Source organism: Dromaius novaehollandiae, chromosome 5, assembly GCF_036370855.1.
Source record: "Dromaius novaehollandiae isolate bDroNov1 chromosome 5, bDroNov1.hap1, whole genome shotgun sequence".
In the NCBI taxonomy this organism is placed as follows: domain Eukaryota; kingdom Metazoa; phylum Chordata; class Aves; order Casuariiformes; family Dromaiidae; genus Dromaius; species Dromaius novaehollandiae.
In genome coordinates, this window is record NC_088102.1 from 45342358 (window position 1) to 45359640 (window position 17283).

A 17283-nucleotide genomic window follows, 5' to 3' on the forward strand; every position below is an offset into this window, starting at 1 on the left:
AGTGTAGGAGCAAGCCACAAGGTAACTACATAGGAGTCCTCAGTCAAAGCTATGAGTTCTGAGAAGACTCAATACTACATACAAAATAAGAATCAGCAGAAAAGGAAAAAATACAGTATAATTAGTTAGTTGATACACACCCTGAACAAAAGCATTTGGATGTACAACTGACAAAGATCCAAATTCAGGAGAAGAATCCCCTGCACATCAGCCTGAAAGCTACTGCCTTAAGAAGGATCACAAGACTCTGACTCAGACTCAAATGAAACAGGAGGAAAAAAAAATCCTTTCAGGACCCGCTTTGCATACACTACAGAAGATTCAGCAGGAAGCTCGTTCTGAAGAGGGACCCTGGAGATCCAGGACAGACACCTGAGCCCAACACCGGAGCTACAGAAATTCAGATGAGTTCACCATCTTCATGCAGCACTGGGATCACCCCAGGGAACACTGCCCCTGCCCCCCCACCCCGGGCGTTTCAGAGGAGAAACCAACCCCGCACGCATCCCCCCGGCGCAACACGCACTCGGGAGGACAGGAGAAGCGAGGCCAGCATTTCCCCGGCCGCCCGCCGGGAACGGGCCGAGCCCGGCGCCCCGGGGCCCGCGACGCCGGCCGCCTCCCGGCAGGGCCCCGCAAGCCCCGCAGCCGCTCCCAGGTGGCCACCGCGGCCCCACGGAGCAGCCCAGACCGCGGCACCCCGCAGGCCCCGCGCGGTCCAGGTGGGCGGCGCCCCGCGGCCTCCGCAGCGCGGCCCGCCGCAGGCCCGCGGCCTCGCGCCGCGAACAGCCGCCCACCCGCCGCCGCAGAGCCGGTGACGCCCGCGAGCGCAGCCCGCTCCAGCGGAGGGATGTCAGCGCCGCTCGCGGGCGCCGCCCCCGCCCCCATCCCCATGGGGGCGGCTCAGACCCAGCGGAGCAGGGAGAGCTGCACCGCCCGCCACCAGGGAGCTGCGGCGGGTGGAGGGGCACCGGGCCCAGCGCAGGGAGGGGCTCACCTGTGCCCCAGCGGGTCGGGCGCGGCGATCGTCCGGCCACTTCTCAGCGGGGTTTGAAATCGCTAACACCGCCCGCACCTCGCAGTGTCCTCGGTGCCCATTGGCCGGCGCCGGCCCCGCCCGCTCCCTCAATCCGCGCGCTTTATTGGCCCGTTTGAATCCGGCAGCGCCGACGCATGCTGCGCGCTCGCCGGGCGGCGGCCGCGGCCTAGACCGGGGCCGGGGCCGGGGCCGGAGAGCGAGCGAGCGAGCGAGCGAGCGAGCGAGCGCCCGCCCCGCCACAGGGGTGGCCGCGCCACCCCCCGGCCTGAGGTCCGGGGCGCCTGGTAACTGCTGGGGTGGGGGGTGGGTAATGGGGCCCGACGCCACGCGGCGCCGGGAGGGGAGAGGCGGCCAAGTGGAGCGCGCTGGGTGCCGTTGGGAGCGGAGGAGTGGCGCGTTGGGGTTAATTCGGAGGCAGCAGCCGGGTTAGGAGAAATGCAGAAAATGAGCGAGGAAGGGGAACTGGCCCTTGCCTGCCGCTGCTGCTTTTGGAAATGCCCCATTACAGTGGAAGGGCAAAACCCTTCCCTGTGCCTGGCCCACGGCTGTTGAGGTTGCAAGCAGTAACTTGTCTTACCTAAAAACTGGGTGCTGGGCAAGTACTTAGTTGTTCTTTTTCTTCAGTAAAGCAAGCTAAGAAAAAATCCTTTAGGAAAGGCTGCTACAGTGAATAATTAGAATAGTAGGCAAGGGCTAGTACCATCAACACAACTCTTAAGAGGGGAGTGCAATGAATGTATGCTTACGAGGCCTGGATTAGAAGAAGGAGGGAGGTGTCAGGACATGCCAATTATATTTTTGCCTGAGCTCTGTGAAATCACTTCTGCACTGTGCTTCAACTTAAGAATGGGCAGGACCAGAGCTAAGATACTTAGTCTTTTTGGTATTTCATCAGAACGGGACACAAGGGGGCATAAGATTCACAAACAGTGCTGTAGTGTCAGTTATTATTGAACATGTCGTTCATTTTTTCATCCCTGCACCACTTAAACTCTTGGTCATCACAAAAAAAAAAAAAAAAGGCAGAATCATGAACAAAAACCCTTATGGATAGAAAAACAGTTCTTCAGAGCTGTATTTTCCACTGGTCAAAGGCACAAAACAAGCAATGATCTCTGCAGCATATGTTGTGATCCAAATGCTCTTCAAAAAAAAAAGGGTAATGCTCTTCTGCTGTTGCTATGTTAAAGTGGTAATAAAAAGAAAAAAAGCAAGGGAGAAGGGAAGAGTGTATGTGCATAGAGGCATTTGCAAATGAGTGTGTGTGTAGATAGCTGGCCTCTGATCCTAAGCCTTACCACCAGAAGCAGTGTGTGTTACAATCAAAATGCTAATCCATTCCTACCTTCTTGCTCCTCTCAACCAAAGGAAAGTTGAGGTTCTGTGCAAACAGGTCCAGAAGCTCCTCTTTCAAAGGAGAATCCAAAAAACATGCATATTCACAACCAAAAGGCAGGCAGAGTAGTTAAGAAAAGCTAAATTTATATTAAATTATCATCAACCCCTAAAATACTGAACATAGTGGTTAAATAACTCCAGAAAGTCCATGTCTCCAGTGAGTAACGTTAAAACCATTACACAGGAATACAGGGAAATCACTGACGTTAGCTCAGGACAGACAGGAGAGAGGTTTCCTTTTTTACATAGTAAATCAGTGCTCAAGAGATCATCCTCCAGTGGCCTTTCTACATTCTTAACAGCCTAAGCACAATGAGGGCCTTCTCTTCCCCAAAAGGGGGAAACATGACGCACCCCCTAGGCAGCATCTCACTGGGGCTGTCTGCACACTTTAGGAAAAAGAAACTGATGTCTGCCCACCTCACTTGTGGACATGAGGCTATGGGACATTTTTTTGCTCTTTTTCACCTTAATCGTTTCAGGAAGGGAGCAGAGAGCAGTTATGAATGGTGTTTGGCTGGAGTGTGCAGGGTCCCTTCTAAGAAGCAGCAGAGATTACATCAAGGTGGAGATCACAAGCACCGTTAATTGTTGAAAAGACTGACTGGGTTTTCCTTTCCATTCTCACTTGACTTGTGTCTCGGACTGAACCTCAAGTGACAGGTCTGGGTAGATGTCTCCCTTCACCCCTGTCCCGCCTCAGGATTCTGGTGCACGCTCACATAGCTATTGGGGGCGGGTGGAGAGGGAAGGACACAAAAACAATCTGCTCTCCTAGAAGTCAGAACCTTCTTCCCCATACACTCACTCCCAGCCCTCCTGCCCCGGCCCTGCACCTGGCTTCCTCTCAAATTGGTTCTTCCGCCTATGCTCGAGCCCTTCAATGTTGTCCCTGTATCAGGCAGCCTAGACAGGCAAAATCCACCTCAGTTATACACACTCCTTTCCCAGTTCCCCACTGAGTCCATACCTCAATCCAAATGTGCCCTTGCCCAACAAAAACAATGCTTCCGAGGCTGGAGTCAACCAAATAAATAATTAAATAAAAAATCTAATTAAAAAAATCCCTCTGAGAGTAGGGAAGAGTCCCACATTAACACAGGGAAATTTCTAAGCCTTAGCTCCAGTTCATTTTCCACAGGAATATACACCAGTCAGCCCAATGCTGCAAGTTATGGACAGTTTCATGCCACCTAGCCATGCTGAAGCTGCAACCTTCCTCTTGTTGCAGAGCCACCTCTGGTGTAAAGAGTATTGCCAACCTGCTGGCACCTGTCATGTTTTTCCAAGGGCAGCAGAACTGTTAGTATCTGAACAAGGTTAGAACAGAATAGGATGGATTTTCCTTTTTTTTTTTTTTTTTTTGCCACTAGCTGGAAAAGTATTGTATCTGAAATGCAATCTCCCCACAATTCTATGCCACACCCCCCCCCCGTGCTCTCTTCGCCCCGTGGGGGGGAATGCACTTGGAGATAAAGAGGTAACTATTTGCTGCAAGGGATTTTTCACTGGAAAGTTCTGTTTCTGAATATCTGGCATAAGACTTCTTATTTTACTATAAGCGTATCCACAAAAAACAGTGGCATACTCCTCAGGAGTATGCAAGCTCCAGATGTTGCTGGGGTGTCTCTAACTGCAAGGGTAGGATTATTCCCTAGAGGGTAAAGGCCTTGGAGGCCGGAGAAAATCTGAGGTTCAAACAGCTGATGAATGACTCTGCAAGGACAGCTATTTACTAGTAATAATGGAGCTTAAAGTGCAATTCTATCTGATAAGCAACTATTTAAAAATGGCCCTTACAGCTCCATGATTATTGTCTCCTCTTCTAGGTCAAATGGGCTCAGCCTAGTGATAAAGCAGTTCCTTGCTGTCAGCACTGAAGATTTCCCTGGGGGAGAATCAACCTAGGAATTCTCTTATTTCCCTCATCACTGTAATCAAAGGTCCTAAAGGCCAAGACAATTGGGACCGTGTAGAATTGGAACTTGTGGGAATTAAGCCAGTTTTCTCTCTTCTATTTTTATATATATATATATTTATATATATATATATTTTTATATATATATATATAAAAATTTATATATGTATATAAATTTATACATATAAATATACACACACACACACACAGACACACACACAAACACATGTATATACATACACACACACATACATATTTGTGTGTGTGTGTATATATATCAGTTATGAAAAAAGAGTAAAATACATTGCCTCCCATTAGCTCAGTAGAGCTAAGAACAATACTAATTTATTTTTTTCCTTGAACAGAGCACTGTGACACCAGTACCTAGAGGGAACAATTCTGAAAGGACCATTTGCTGACTTGTTTTTCCAGAGTAGAAACATGTATTAACAGGAAAGGGGTGAACAGGAGCACCATCCACTGCCAGCAACAGACACAGTGCTCCAATCCCAGAATTCATTAAGGTTTTTACTAGCAGGTGGGAAAGGAAACAGTGATGCTCTCATGAAGCGAATCATGGCAAGCATGGTTACTCTTTTTACACCCTTAAAAGGTGACTTGATACTGTGTCACTGTCCCCTTCAGCCCCAAAGCATACCCCATCTATTCTGAGACATTTCTCAAGTCAGAGACCCCACAACACAAAGCCTCAGAGTGCTGCTAGTGCTGGAACCACTAGGGGAACTTCTGCGACCAGGAGCTAATGATGAACCAACTCTACCCTCTTCATGGGCATCAACTGTGATCTGAACTGTGTGGGATTTGCAGGTTGCCAGAGAAGACAGGATCTGAACCAGACTCAGGCCAGAGGAGTCACTGCAAAAATTAATGTGGCAGCTTCCAGGAAAAGGGAACATATAAATAAACCACAGACAGTGAAATGAGCCAAAAGGGTCTCTGGGTTCCAACCCACCCATCCTCCCTCTCCAACCACAACAGGACAGTTGCCCAAGCTCCTTGCTGAAAGGCAGTCACAGTCTCCAGGCCCCTTGCAAGAGAGGCTAGTCTCTGCACCCTTCCTTGCTTGGCAGGCAGAGTCCCATCTTTTTTGTGCAGAGTGGAGGCTAGGGAGGGTACAAGCATCTCCAAAGCAGCGCGTGCTTTAGACCTCGCTCTCTGTGGAGGGCTTGCGTTGGTGCTTCCAGCCTGTGTCTGGGAGCGAGCCACGCCGTTCAGGAGTGGCTGCTGCTGTGTTGACACTGCTGCACTCAGACTGTTCTTCCTGTAGCAGCTGCTCAGTTTCAGTGTCATCCAGCGAACCAGAACTAGCTTGAATTGAGACCGTGTCTGTCTTCATGCAGACATGGTCTCGGAGGATCCCTCCTCGGGAGCTCCGAATCTGTTTAAGGTCATCCCATTCTGAGTCATCACTGGACAAGAGGCAAATCCCCTCCACAATCTTGATCTTCTCCTTGGTGTAGCTGTGATCAGGACCAGCCTAGGGAGCAGACAGGTGAATGAAAACACAATACATCTGTGGAGAAATAGGGCAAAGAGCAAAGCAGAGCTGGAATGAAGATAGTGAAGCAAACAAAAGGCTGAACCTCAATGTTAAGAGCCACTGGCTCCAACTGTCACAATGGCAGAACCCGTTCTAAATTTCCCTTCAGTTCTTCACCCCCTGCATGAATCCTCCCTGCAAGAGCTCTCATTCCAAACTCCAGGAGCCTTCAAATCATGGAAGTGGAATGAAGATGAGGCAGCTCTTCTAACTCAATTAAATATAATCCATGGCAGCAGAGGACAAGAACAACACTGAGCCTAAAAATAAAGGGGGAAAAAAAAACCCTTGGAAAGCAAAAACAGCTAGAAGACTTCAGGGTAAAATCCACTCAGGGAGTTGATTATAAATTTGCAGTGTTCTTGTATCTAAGTCACTCCAGATGCAGCTCTCAAGGAAGCCCACCTGGAATACCACTGTTGACTCTGAGAGCTTCACAGTGATACAAGGAAAGCAGATTATAGGGAGACAACAGAAGTGATCAGAGACTAATGGGACCACGCTGAGATTAAAGTAGTGAAATCGGTATAGCTTGGCTTGGTGACATATAAGCAGCATTAGAATATCTGATGTAAACCCTGAGGAAACAGTGGAGTGAGGGGCAATACATCTGGGTACATTTAGGAGCAACAAGATAAGAGAAAAGTGGAAAGGATTTAGATTCCCAGAGAAATCATCCTTAGTACACAAGGCTAAAACAGCAGGAAAGTTTTGGAAATCTACTGGATGGCACATTTGAAAAACAAGGCCAGGAGAAACTCTCCTCTGCAAAAGTTCTGCCAGGATCCCTGCTAGAGAGACTAAGTGATCTAACAAAATATCATAAATACTCCTACAGAAATTATCTTTTTTCAAACCTCCCTTACAAAGTAGCCAAACAAAGACCAAGGGATCTGCCCTAGAAAATGACCTCTACTTTCTTGGAAACAGCAGAGCTGGTTCAAGGACATAAAAAGCAGGGAAAAGCCAGAAAGAACAATTAGTAGGGGATAGTGCTAGAGTCACACAGCAGAGCTTGAGTGAGGGACGCAGGATCAAACACATTACACAGAGTAGTGATACCTGACGTGAGGACGTGGACGGAAATCAGAAGAGGGAAGATGAGAAGCTATCTGAGTGATAAGAAAGCTTCTGAGGAGAAAACAGAGGAGAAACTAAGTGCTGCAAGATATCCTATTAAATCCTCTCCACCCTGTCACGCACAGGGTAGACCTCTGCAATGCCTTTAAAGGGCTCATTTATTAGTGGCTCCAATTCTCTCCCTATCCCACCCCTTCCACACAGTGCACAGACAGAAGCCATGTTCTTAGCAACAAACCCTTTCCGGCTGCCTGATTTCCCTTGTGACTGTCCAAAGCAATCTTGGGGCAACAGTCACTAAACAGGACTGTTTCCAGGGAAGATGATTCCCTTTGACTCCTTTACTTTGATGGCCTGTGCCTAGTGCAAGAGAAATACAGGACTCTGGGAATGAGGAGGAAGCAGAAAGCTAAATCCAAGTATACGTCACTAGGGAGAAGTGCTGCCGGTTGATCCGTAGGAATCTGACTGGGCAATTTCTAATAAATAAATGCTAGCAAGTTGCAGCATTTTCACATACTAAGGCCTTTAGCTCAGCAGCAGCTTGAGCTGGGTCCCCACATCCTTAGTAGCAGCTCTTACCTCTTTTTTATAGCACAATTGGTTGTACATGGCTGGTTTGGGAATTGTTTCAATCTTCACCTCCTGGGTAGATGTTCGATATGATGGATTACTGTACGTTAGGTTCCCCAAGCCAGGGTCTGTGAACTTGGATTTATTATGCCTAAAGGAAGAGAGCAGTCAGAAAAGGCACAGTGTCCTACTGCCAGGATCTGAAGTTCCTGAGCACTCAGCAAGTGGAAGGCTCGAGCAATCTTCGCTATCCCTCAAAGTTCGAGAACATTGGTTTCATCAAGCTCTTCAGCTGCCAGTACACTCACTAAGCTACCAGTGCAGCATGGCACTGCCATGCAACCACAAAAGTGATACTGGCAATAACTGGAGAGACTACCTGGCAGGAAGCACATGGCCTCACACATGTACTGAGATACAAATACCTCACATCCCTGTCCATAATTCCCAAACTCTCTGCAGAACATTTAGCCCATAAGGAATGAAATAAGAAAGGTGCATGCCCAACACTTTAAAAGAACAGGACTCAAACCTTGCAAATAAAATCAAACACTGCTTCTGACAAAACAAAGGGATTGTTCATCCTTTTCAAAATAAGAAAAGGCTAGATATTCTTCAGGAGCTTTCTTCTCGCACAAGGTACATTTTACCATGGTCCAGGAGAGGGGGACAATCACTTACCTATATATAATTAAAGCAGCAATAAGCAGCAAAATAAACAAGATGCTGAGAAGGCCTCCAATAATGTAGCTAACATGCAATCCTTCTCCTGAAAGTGAACAGCAAAGGCAAGTTAACCAATCTCCTTAAATTCCATGGGATAATACTGACCTTAGTATAACACCTCCTATGGAATTATGCAAAGTAAAAGGTCAACACACCAAGGTTTAGCAGGGGGGTTGTTTGGCATCATATGAACAAATCCCTTCCTCCCACCCAGGCTCCAGCAAACCAGAAGCAGTGAGAAGACCTTGGTAATGGGGTCAGATAAGGATGAGTTAGACCTCCTTGCTGACAGATTACTCCTGCAGCAGGAAACAGTTACCCTTGTCAGCTGTCTTCAATGTAACACAAAAGGGATGGTGGAGAAAGTTCTTAATGGAAAGAATCCAATGGATGAAGTAGGTGAGAAAGGAAAACAGCCATACTCTTCAGACAAAAGTGTCATTTGGAAGAGTCCCCATGTAGGCTAATGAGGCTATTCACCCTCAAGATACATTTTGCTCTGCTCAGAAGGCATTTGAGGAATTCAAGTTTGAATTTCAAACACTATGGGTTGAAATACCCTGGGCACATCTGGAAGAATGACACTAGTGGAGGAGAGTAAAGGAAAGAAACTCACCCACGGTTGCAAGCACTGCCTCACTGTCATGGCTACACAAGCCTCGCCGGGCATCTTTATCAGAGCAGCTGAATGACAAAAGGACACATTTAGTACCCTGCTACTGAAATTAGTCAGGTTCTCCCTGGGTATCAGAATACAAGATTGGACAGGCTAGCACTGATTTTCCTTCCATTTCCAGCTCTATGAAGGGAACCCTCCTTTCTCTGCTCCAATATCCATCTGTGTCCAGAAGAGAGGACCTTATTAATATGTATGTTTCAATAGAACAGAACGTAAATTTCAGCATCAGTCCTGAAGCAAAAATCAAGTCAACACAGAAAGATATTTCTGTCCAATACATCATTCCTAACAGAGGAGGGGAAGTTTTGCCTTGAAAATAACTCAGCCACGTACTATAGAATATATTTTTTGCTGGACAGTAGGAACAATGGGCTGTAGGGAATTAGCAAGGAAAAAAAAGAGTCTCTTAACTACCTGCACTGTAGCTTAAACATTAGAGCTGCAAAGGCCCTGTCCTGTCCCCAAAAAGCTATGCCCTTATGGCCAGGGCAGAACCATTTCCTCAGATGTCTGGGTCACATGTGAAATGTTTGAGAGAATTAAAACAACAGACTCCTGTCTCTTCCTCTCAGAAATAAGTTATTTAAATTAGGAGTTTAGAAATCAGCCAAATGAACAACAGAGATTCAAGAGGATTTTAACACTTCTCACAGCACAGTGAGCCTAGAGACACATTTTAATGGAACACAGGGAAAGACCTCTGCACCTCTTCCCAACTCAGAGTTCTGCACCCTCTCTTTGTCAGAATGGTCTTGCCCATTATTTACACAAAGTCTGGGGCTGGAATGGTCTCTTTTGGCCAGGGAGAAGCACATTTGGACAATGACAGGCAGAGGGGACTTGCATGTTGCGTCTTGTGCAATCTGTGGCTATCACATCCCGATTCCGAGAGAAAAAAAGCACTTACTTTCCTTCCACTCTTTCCAGAGATGTAAGAGGTTTGGTCGTTGAGGTAGTTACTCTGCCAGAGAGTGTCTGACTTCTCCCACTTACACTGGTAGTTTCAGGACCAGGGGGCACCACACCAGGAACTAAAACAACACAGAGAAAAATAAGAGTCACAGATTTGTAGGACAGATGAACAAGTTTGGTAAGAGAGCTTCTGAAATGGGGAAGCTTAGGAACCTACATCAGTAGCTTTCTCATCCCAAACCCAGCCTCTCAGAAAAGACAGGGGAAGATTCTGTTGCTCGCAACTGCTTTACTTCCAGTACAAGACTTTGCAGAAGTTTTAGCACACTGGAGAGCTTCAGATGCTTTGGCTCCCATAGACGAATGAATAATCAATGCATAAGTAGTGGCTGTGACTCACATACAGAAGCTACCACCCAAGTGAGACTCTCTCTGAACTCACCAGTGGAGCAGGGCCGCCCATCTGGTTCCTCTGGACATGCGCAGACAAAGTCAGAAGCTCTGGCAAAGCAGAGATGAGTGCAGCCTCCATTGTTCACTCCACAAGCATTAGTACCTGGAAGGAAAAAGCAAGTTTTAAATCTGGAGCAGACAATTAGGGAGAAGCTCAGAACAGGAACCTTTTTTCCTGCTGAGCCAGAGATACTTCCTAGAAGTAGAGCAAATTACTATGCCTTAGAGTACATCCCAACATCTGACTCCTAAAAAAGTGATGACAGGAGCCAGACACTGGTAGGATTAAGGCAGTTGTGAAAGGAAGGCACCAGAAATCAGTAGGGAGGAACCTAGTCAACACAACTGCACAGATAGAAATAAGCTCACATTTTTCTGTCTTAGTGCAATGTCAGGTGAATAACTCAGAAAATGACATTTGCTGATCAAAGCTGTAACACAGCACAGTCAACACGTACTTGGCTGAAACATCAGAGGCAGGCAAAGCATGTGCCCAAAAAAACTGAGGGGAAATGCACTAACAGTTTGAGGGATGCCAACCTCATTTAATGTTTACAGCAGTGCAGTGGTGCAAGAGTTCTTTGTCTACAATTAGCATTTGCTAGAATCAAGATTCTCCTGGTTACCTGTCTGTCTCTGAGGGGAAACCACAATGATATCCATCAGTCCCTCAACATTGGCCAGGACCGTTTCCTTATTCCGCCCAGAGTACTTGTCCACCCTCTGGATAGATTTGGTTTGCCAGTCAGTCCAGTATATCCACCTATCCTGCTGCTCAGGGAGTTAGCAAGGAGGAGAAATCACAGCTATTAGCACATTTAGCCACATAGATACAGGACCCTCACCAAAAACATGTCGCAGTGACAGAAGGCTCCAAACAAAGGCCCTTCCAGTCCCTTTTCTTCTTATCATAAAGATGATTGTCTACATCTCAGAGCAGTTCAAACTTCTGTTAGCGCCACTGGAGAGTAATGTACCAGCCCCTCAGTCATCTCTGTTTCACCCAGACTACAACATTCCCCCATCCCCACGCTCCACTGTCCAAACTCAGCACAACTGGGAGAACAGTGGCAGGGGAAAAATCCTTTTACCTGTGTCAGAGCAAAGGGATGCGAAACCTGGCTGACCAACACTTGGCGTAGCTTCCCATTGAGATCACAACTCTCTATGCGATCAAGATGTGCGTCTACCCAGTAAATCCTGGAGGAACAGTGAAAGAGAGAGTTGAGCTTCCACCTATACACTCCCTCTTCACCTTCTAGTCATTCACAAGCCAAGATAGATCAGACCAATCAAAACACTTCAAGAAATCAAGCTCAAGCAGGAAAAAAAAAATCATTACATCTCTTAATCCCATGCTGGATTCTCTCACTGACCTCCTGGTGTCATAATCCAGTGTCAATCCATTGGGCCATCCTAGGTCAGTGTTGATCAGGATTTTACGTTCAGAGCCATCCAAGTTTGCCCGTTCAATTTTAGCAATATGACCCCAATCTGTCCAGAAGAGGTACCTAAAGAAAGAAAAGGCAAGTGCAAGAGGAAAAGGACATTTCATTCAGTCCACTGAAAATTTTAATTATGAATCAAACTGCTGTATTCTTCAGCTTCAAAAAAAGCTCATACGGTCTGTAGCTTACTTCTCCTAAATATGTGCCCCAGCCTTCCAATCCCCTGTCTGCCCAATCACCTCACTCACTCCGCATTAGCCCTGCACATCCCTTCTTCCTCTTAGATGCCCCTCCTCTGGTCTGCCTCTGCACAGCCCCTCTCTCTGCCCCTCCCAGTGCCCCACACTTACCCTTTCTTGGGAAAGACAGCAATGGCTCGGGGCTCATCCAAGCTGTTATTGATCAGCACTTTCCTAGAGCTTCCATCCAGTCTAGCTACTTCAATGGTATTGCGTCCTGTATCTGTCCAGTAGAGGTTCCTGGCAACCCAGTCCACTGCCAGGCCATCCGTCGTCTTGAGCCCCTGACCAATAACAGTCTCCATGTTGCTGCCATTCAGGTCAGACCGCCTGGAGGGAAATCAGTAACAAATGGCAGTGAGGAATGGCTAGCTCCTGGAAAGCCTTTACCCCTCCCACAGATGACACGCATCAGCCACAGGGCTGCTTCGTACTGCTATCTCCTTAATGCCTCCTTTCTCAGTCTCCAGCAGGTTAAACACACCTTCAGCACTTAGTTCAGTGATAAACATACCGCATGACACACACAGGGTTTGAGCAGTGGAGTACTGCCAGCATCTCATGGTCTCCCCAACTTATTGGGGCATTCCGCAGCTCACTGTGGCATACCCAGCATGAGTGGACGGGTAACCTGGGCACTGGCCAAGCAGATGACTGGCACCTACCTGATGACATCAAGGAAAACATCTGTGTAGTAAATCTTGCCATCCACGCTATCGTAGTCCAGAGAAATTACGTTGTTCAGCTCAGGGACAGGTATGTGTACATCCGTGTGGTCACTGGTGTCTAGCGAGATACGACGGATGGAGGCACGACTAGAGAAGAGTAGGTAGGTCTCTGGAGAAGAGTCACATGTCTGCTCATCTCTCTTCAGCTGGATGCCAGTGGGACAGGCACAGGAGAAGCCAGTGGGGTGAGGCAAGCAAAGGTGGGAGCAGCCGCCATTATGAACTCCACATTTATTAAAGCCTTCAGAAGTAGGGAAAGGGCAGTTTAAGGATCTCTGTGGTCCCAGAGACCAAAGCTTTACTTTAAAGACTACACACATGCACAACTTGCTAGCAGCTGAGTTCACCCTAAACTGCAGCCTTGCTGAAAATCTACAGCCCTTCATACAGAGACTGCCTCCCTCCCCCTCCAAGATGCATTGTTGGCACGGGCAGAGTTGGGCAAGGAGGACAGGAAGGCACAGTGGAAGTGGAAGCATTAGAAGCGAAATCCTGACCTGTATTCCTTGCTAATCACAGTCTTCCCATGGAAAAAGGAACAGCCAAATGCTGAGAGATTCACAGGACTGCAGTTTAGCTCTGTTATTGCTGCAAATGGTAATGCCGACAGTAAGATCCCACCCTGTGGGGAAGCAGCACGACAACACACCAGAGGCCAGGATGACAAAGAAGCTTCTGTTTTAAGTTAGCTGCACACAGTGGTAAATAAACAAAGGCATCAGAGAAGCCTGCTGTAAGTGCTTGACATATTAAGGTCATATCCTAACTTCTGACTTTTTCCTTTAATTGAAAAGCCAATATACTTTTATTAAGAAGGGATAAGCCTAGAAGACAGGTGCAGGGAAGAAGGGGGAAAGGCCACAGGGATATGATGGCTGGAGTTCAAGTTGGCTTAAAGGCACTCTATCAAGGGTGATGCTCCACTGTTAGGAGCCACAGGGGAAGCAGCACAGAGCTTTCTGTAGAAGACGATATTGGGGAAGAACTCCACTGAAAGGAAAACACAGCACACAGCAATAACTCACACTGAAGAATGGGGAGGCAAGATGAGGTTGTGTAGGTTCCCCAAAGAGCAGCGTAAGGACTCTAACTCTGGCACAGAATAGTTGAAAAGGCTGATATATTAAGAGCCACTAAAGAAGCAGACAGGAAGATGAAGCCTGAAATAGTTGGGCTAAAAATGACTAGAACTTGAAATAAGGTTTCAGCGACTAGCATAAGAGTAATGAGCGCCTTTTGGAATTAAAAAAGGGAAAGCGTCCAATGCCATAAACAGGACTAGAAGCAGCAGACTCCAAAGAAGCCTAACAGGGCACGACTCATTCATGTGTGCGAGAGAGAGAAGCCAAAAGGTATACAGTAATAAAAAATAAATTCCAGAGCTATATAGCTTTGTAAACAGGGAGAAGTACAAAAATAGTTACACAAGAGGAAGGAAGAAAAGAAAAGCCGAGTTTGAAGGCAGTGCTCTATTTCCATCACTCATGCTTTCCCAAAGGACCCTTTACAATAACAGCTCTTAAGGGCTCCCCTAGTCACCACAGTCAGATACCACTGCCTCAGGAGCAGCCCAGCAACTCACCCAGGGGCCGTGCCCTATCAACAGCTTGAATGTCCATGAGGCCGGGCAGGTTTGCCCTCACCAAGATGACATTGGCACCAGTATCCTTGTCAGCCCTGTGAATGCTGCGAGTTTGCCAGTCAGTCCAGTAGATGTAAGAATCCAGCAGAGTAAGGCCATAGGGGTGTTGCACTGGGGACAGCAGGGTGTGGCGGTTTGCACCGTTGAGATCTGCAGCCTCAATACGCTGGAGAGAGAAGCAAGCACATCAGCCCCACAGGCAAAACACCAATGCTGTTAACAGCAATGCCTGTATCAAGCAAAAACCAGAGCCCAAGCAAATGATGTTACTCAAGCCTCCCTTCACATAGGCCAAGAAAAGCTTATGCTCCCCTCATTCTTCAGAGGGCTTGCTCAAAATCTTCAGAACAGCCTCCAGGCTATCAAAGCCCCAGCAATAAGCCGTGCTGAAGAACAGAATCGGACCTCAGTGTGTGCATCAGCCCAGAGCAGCTGGGACCCAGTCTTGTCCACTGCCAGTCCATTGGGCCAGCCCAGGTTGTTGCTGATCAGCACTACACGTCCTGAGCCATCCATTCCAGAGCGCTCCAGCTTGGCATTTTCACCCCAATCTGTCCAGTACATGTACCTGCAGAAAAGCCATCAAGTATTAAGGAAACAGCAGAGATCAGAAGTCCTCCTCCAACCCCTAGATAACCTCCCGACAACACTAACCCCATCTCGTGGTATAATGCTATTGCCCGTGGGCTGTCCAGGTTCTGCCAGACCAAGACTTTCCTCATGGAGCCATCCAAGTTGCCCACTTCAATCCTGTTTGTTCCTGTATCTGTCCAATATATCTTCCTGCCAATAGCATCCACGGCCAACCCATCTGTAGTCAAGAGACCTGAGAAAGCACAAAGGTAAAACAGTCACACCTCATCCTTCCAACTTGGTCAAGAATACCTGATATTTGCTTTATGTGCCCATCAGGCAGTAAGCCTTCTGACTCTCCCTGCCCTGCAAAATTTAAGGAATCTTCCACCAGGAAATTCAAGAGGATCTCTTTTGGCAACTGCGTGGAGGCAGGAGGCTCCCAGGCCAAAATACCTCTTACCTGTAGTGATGATGTCCTCATATTGGGAGCCATCAAGGGCAGCCCGGCTGATCTTCCGCAGTGTGCTGTCTGACCAGTAAACCTTTCCTGGATGGAAAAAAGGAGAGAAGCTAAAGAATCAGCAAAATCTTTAAAATCAAATCCAGGTCTTTAGGGGACAAGCATCAAGATTAGTCTGATTACCAACTAGGCTGTTCAGTACAAAGATCTCACAGTACAGGAATAACAGCAGCACAAGACTATTCAGTTAGAGTGATAAAACAGTACAAAATCTCTTGTTCCAATCCTTCCCAAAAATTGTGAGAGCACTGTCTCTGGATAGCTCTCTGCTATTCTAACAAGGCTACAAACATGTAACACATTACCAGCTAGTAGTATGGAATCCCACATCTAATTTTGACACGTGTTCCAGAGGACAGTAATCAGACCATCTACCCTACCATACACAGTGGGTTTACATTCAGCACAGCATCATATTTCATATGAGCCAACAGCTGCCTGACTCAGCTTTATTGCTATAACAGACTTCAGCGAGAGGCAAGCTTTCTTAAATCCAAGCTACATAGGAACCTGACTCAATATAGTAGGCAGCTTCTTCCACATAGTTGGGGTTGTCTGCTTTTGTATACGGACAGGACTGATGGGAAAGGAATATCTGCAGCACCTACTAAAGAAAAAAAAAATCTACCCAAGTTCACAACCTACAGTAAAACCTGTGCCCGGATCTTTACTCAGACATCTAGATACTAAAGTCACTTTTTGCCTTCACAAGAAGCAGTTAGATACATCAGGAAGTTCAGACCTTCCTGAGGATCCACCCCAACTGCAATGGTGTTCTTCATAGTGACATTGACTGAGACGACAACATCTGCAAAGTAGGGAATATCCAGAGAGACCATCCGGATGTCAGTCCTTCTGGCAAAGATTAGAAAGCTGGTCATTCCTGCAGAGAGTTGAAAATGGATAGGTATCAGCAAAGGACAAGTCCAGTCAACTACAGGCATCCTTTACTGAACATTCTGGAGCTGACCTCCACTTCAGTGGAAAAGGGGAAGTCTCAGATCTCTGCTTGTGGGGGTCTGAGAACTTTACTGAGTGACATGGAATACATCTTTATTTCCAAGTTGGAAAGGAGAGCTCTCATGGAAAAGTTATTCTTGCTAACATGTGTAGGGAACAGGAATTAGTAGAAGTCAGTTTTCTTGCTAAGATGCAAAAGCAGATGTACCATAGCCTGAAGCCAAAAGGCCTCCAAAAAGAAGGCTGATGGGAGGAGCGTGTACAGACCTGTTAAAGTGTATAGCACTTTCTAGGTCAGAAGAGAATCCACCTCAAGATTAGGGCAAAAGTATGGGGAAAAAAGTGACATCTAGTTAAGCCCACTGTAATTTCAAGGAAAATTTCTTCTGCATCAATCCAGATACCCTCAGGTTACTTCACAGTAATTCCCACTCACATGAGAGGTGCAAGCATTAGTGGGCTTTTCACAGGGCAAAGCAGATAAGAAAAAACTCATTTTTGTGCAAACAAAACAAGAGCAGTAAGTAGCTGAGATTCAGCTGCAATGAGGAATCTACAGAAGGGACTCACCAGGGGAGCAGGTCTTGCCATCAGACTGCAGGTTGATCCCAGTAGGGCAGGTACAGCTGTAACCTTTTGGAAGAGGTGCCAGAAGGCACAGGTGACTGCAACCTCCGTTGCTAACTTCACACACTGTGTGCACTATAGAAAAAGAAGGAAAAAAAATTGCATAAGCCAGTAGCATAGGCACAAACAATGGGTGTGACAGCTACAGAAACGTATTCTAGGAGAACACCCTTAAAAACAAATGAGAGAGTTATTCTCATGCTC

The 17283-nt window shown here is 47.0% G+C and overlaps 2 protein-coding genes across 5 annotated transcripts in view; both read right to left on the minus strand.

Annotated features, from left to right (window-relative positions):
• Positions 1-1115, minus strand: part of CKAP5 (cytoskeleton associated protein 5) — a 52474-nt gene extending 51359 nt beyond the window's left edge. For both annotated transcript variants that reach the window (XM_026093158.2, XM_026093157.2), the window contains exon 1: positions 998-1115. The gene's annotated coding sequence lies outside the window, so the exon portion shown is untranslated. The remainder of the gene's footprint in view (positions 1-997) is intronic.
• A 1386-nt stretch (positions 1116-2501) lies between these two features.
• Positions 2502-17283, minus strand: part of LRP4 (LDL receptor related protein 4) — an 85320-nt gene continuing 70538 nt past the window's right edge. For 2 of the 3 annotated variants that reach the window (XM_064512683.1, XM_064512682.1), the window contains exons 22-38: positions 17023-17154; positions 16235-16375; positions 15433-15519; positions 15051-15222; positions 14802-14964; positions 14337-14562; positions 12692-12995; positions 12138-12356; positions 11716-11850; positions 11431-11539; positions 10966-11110; positions 10329-10442; positions 9882-10005; positions 8912-8979; positions 8251-8338; positions 7579-7720; positions 2502-5853 (exon numbers count right to left, since the gene is read on the minus strand). In XM_064512683.1, coding sequence (XP_064368753.1) covers positions 5518-5853; positions 7579-7720; positions 8251-8338; positions 8912-8979; positions 9882-10005; positions 10329-10442; positions 10966-11110; positions 11431-11539; positions 11716-11850; positions 12138-12356; positions 12692-12995; positions 14337-14562; positions 14802-14964; positions 15051-15222; positions 15433-15519; positions 16235-16375; positions 17023-17154 — 2705 coding nt within the window. In that variant the 3' untranslated portion in view covers positions 2502-5517. Of the gene's footprint in view, positions 5854-6978; positions 7048-7578; positions 7721-8250; positions 8339-8911; positions 8980-9881; positions 10006-10328; positions 10443-10965; positions 11111-11430; positions 11540-11715; positions 11851-12137; positions 12357-12691; positions 12996-14336; positions 14563-14801; positions 14965-15050; positions 15223-15432; positions 15520-16234; positions 16376-17022; positions 17155-17283 lie in introns of all 3 variants that reach the window. The other variant, XM_064512684.1, reaches the window with a different exon arrangement.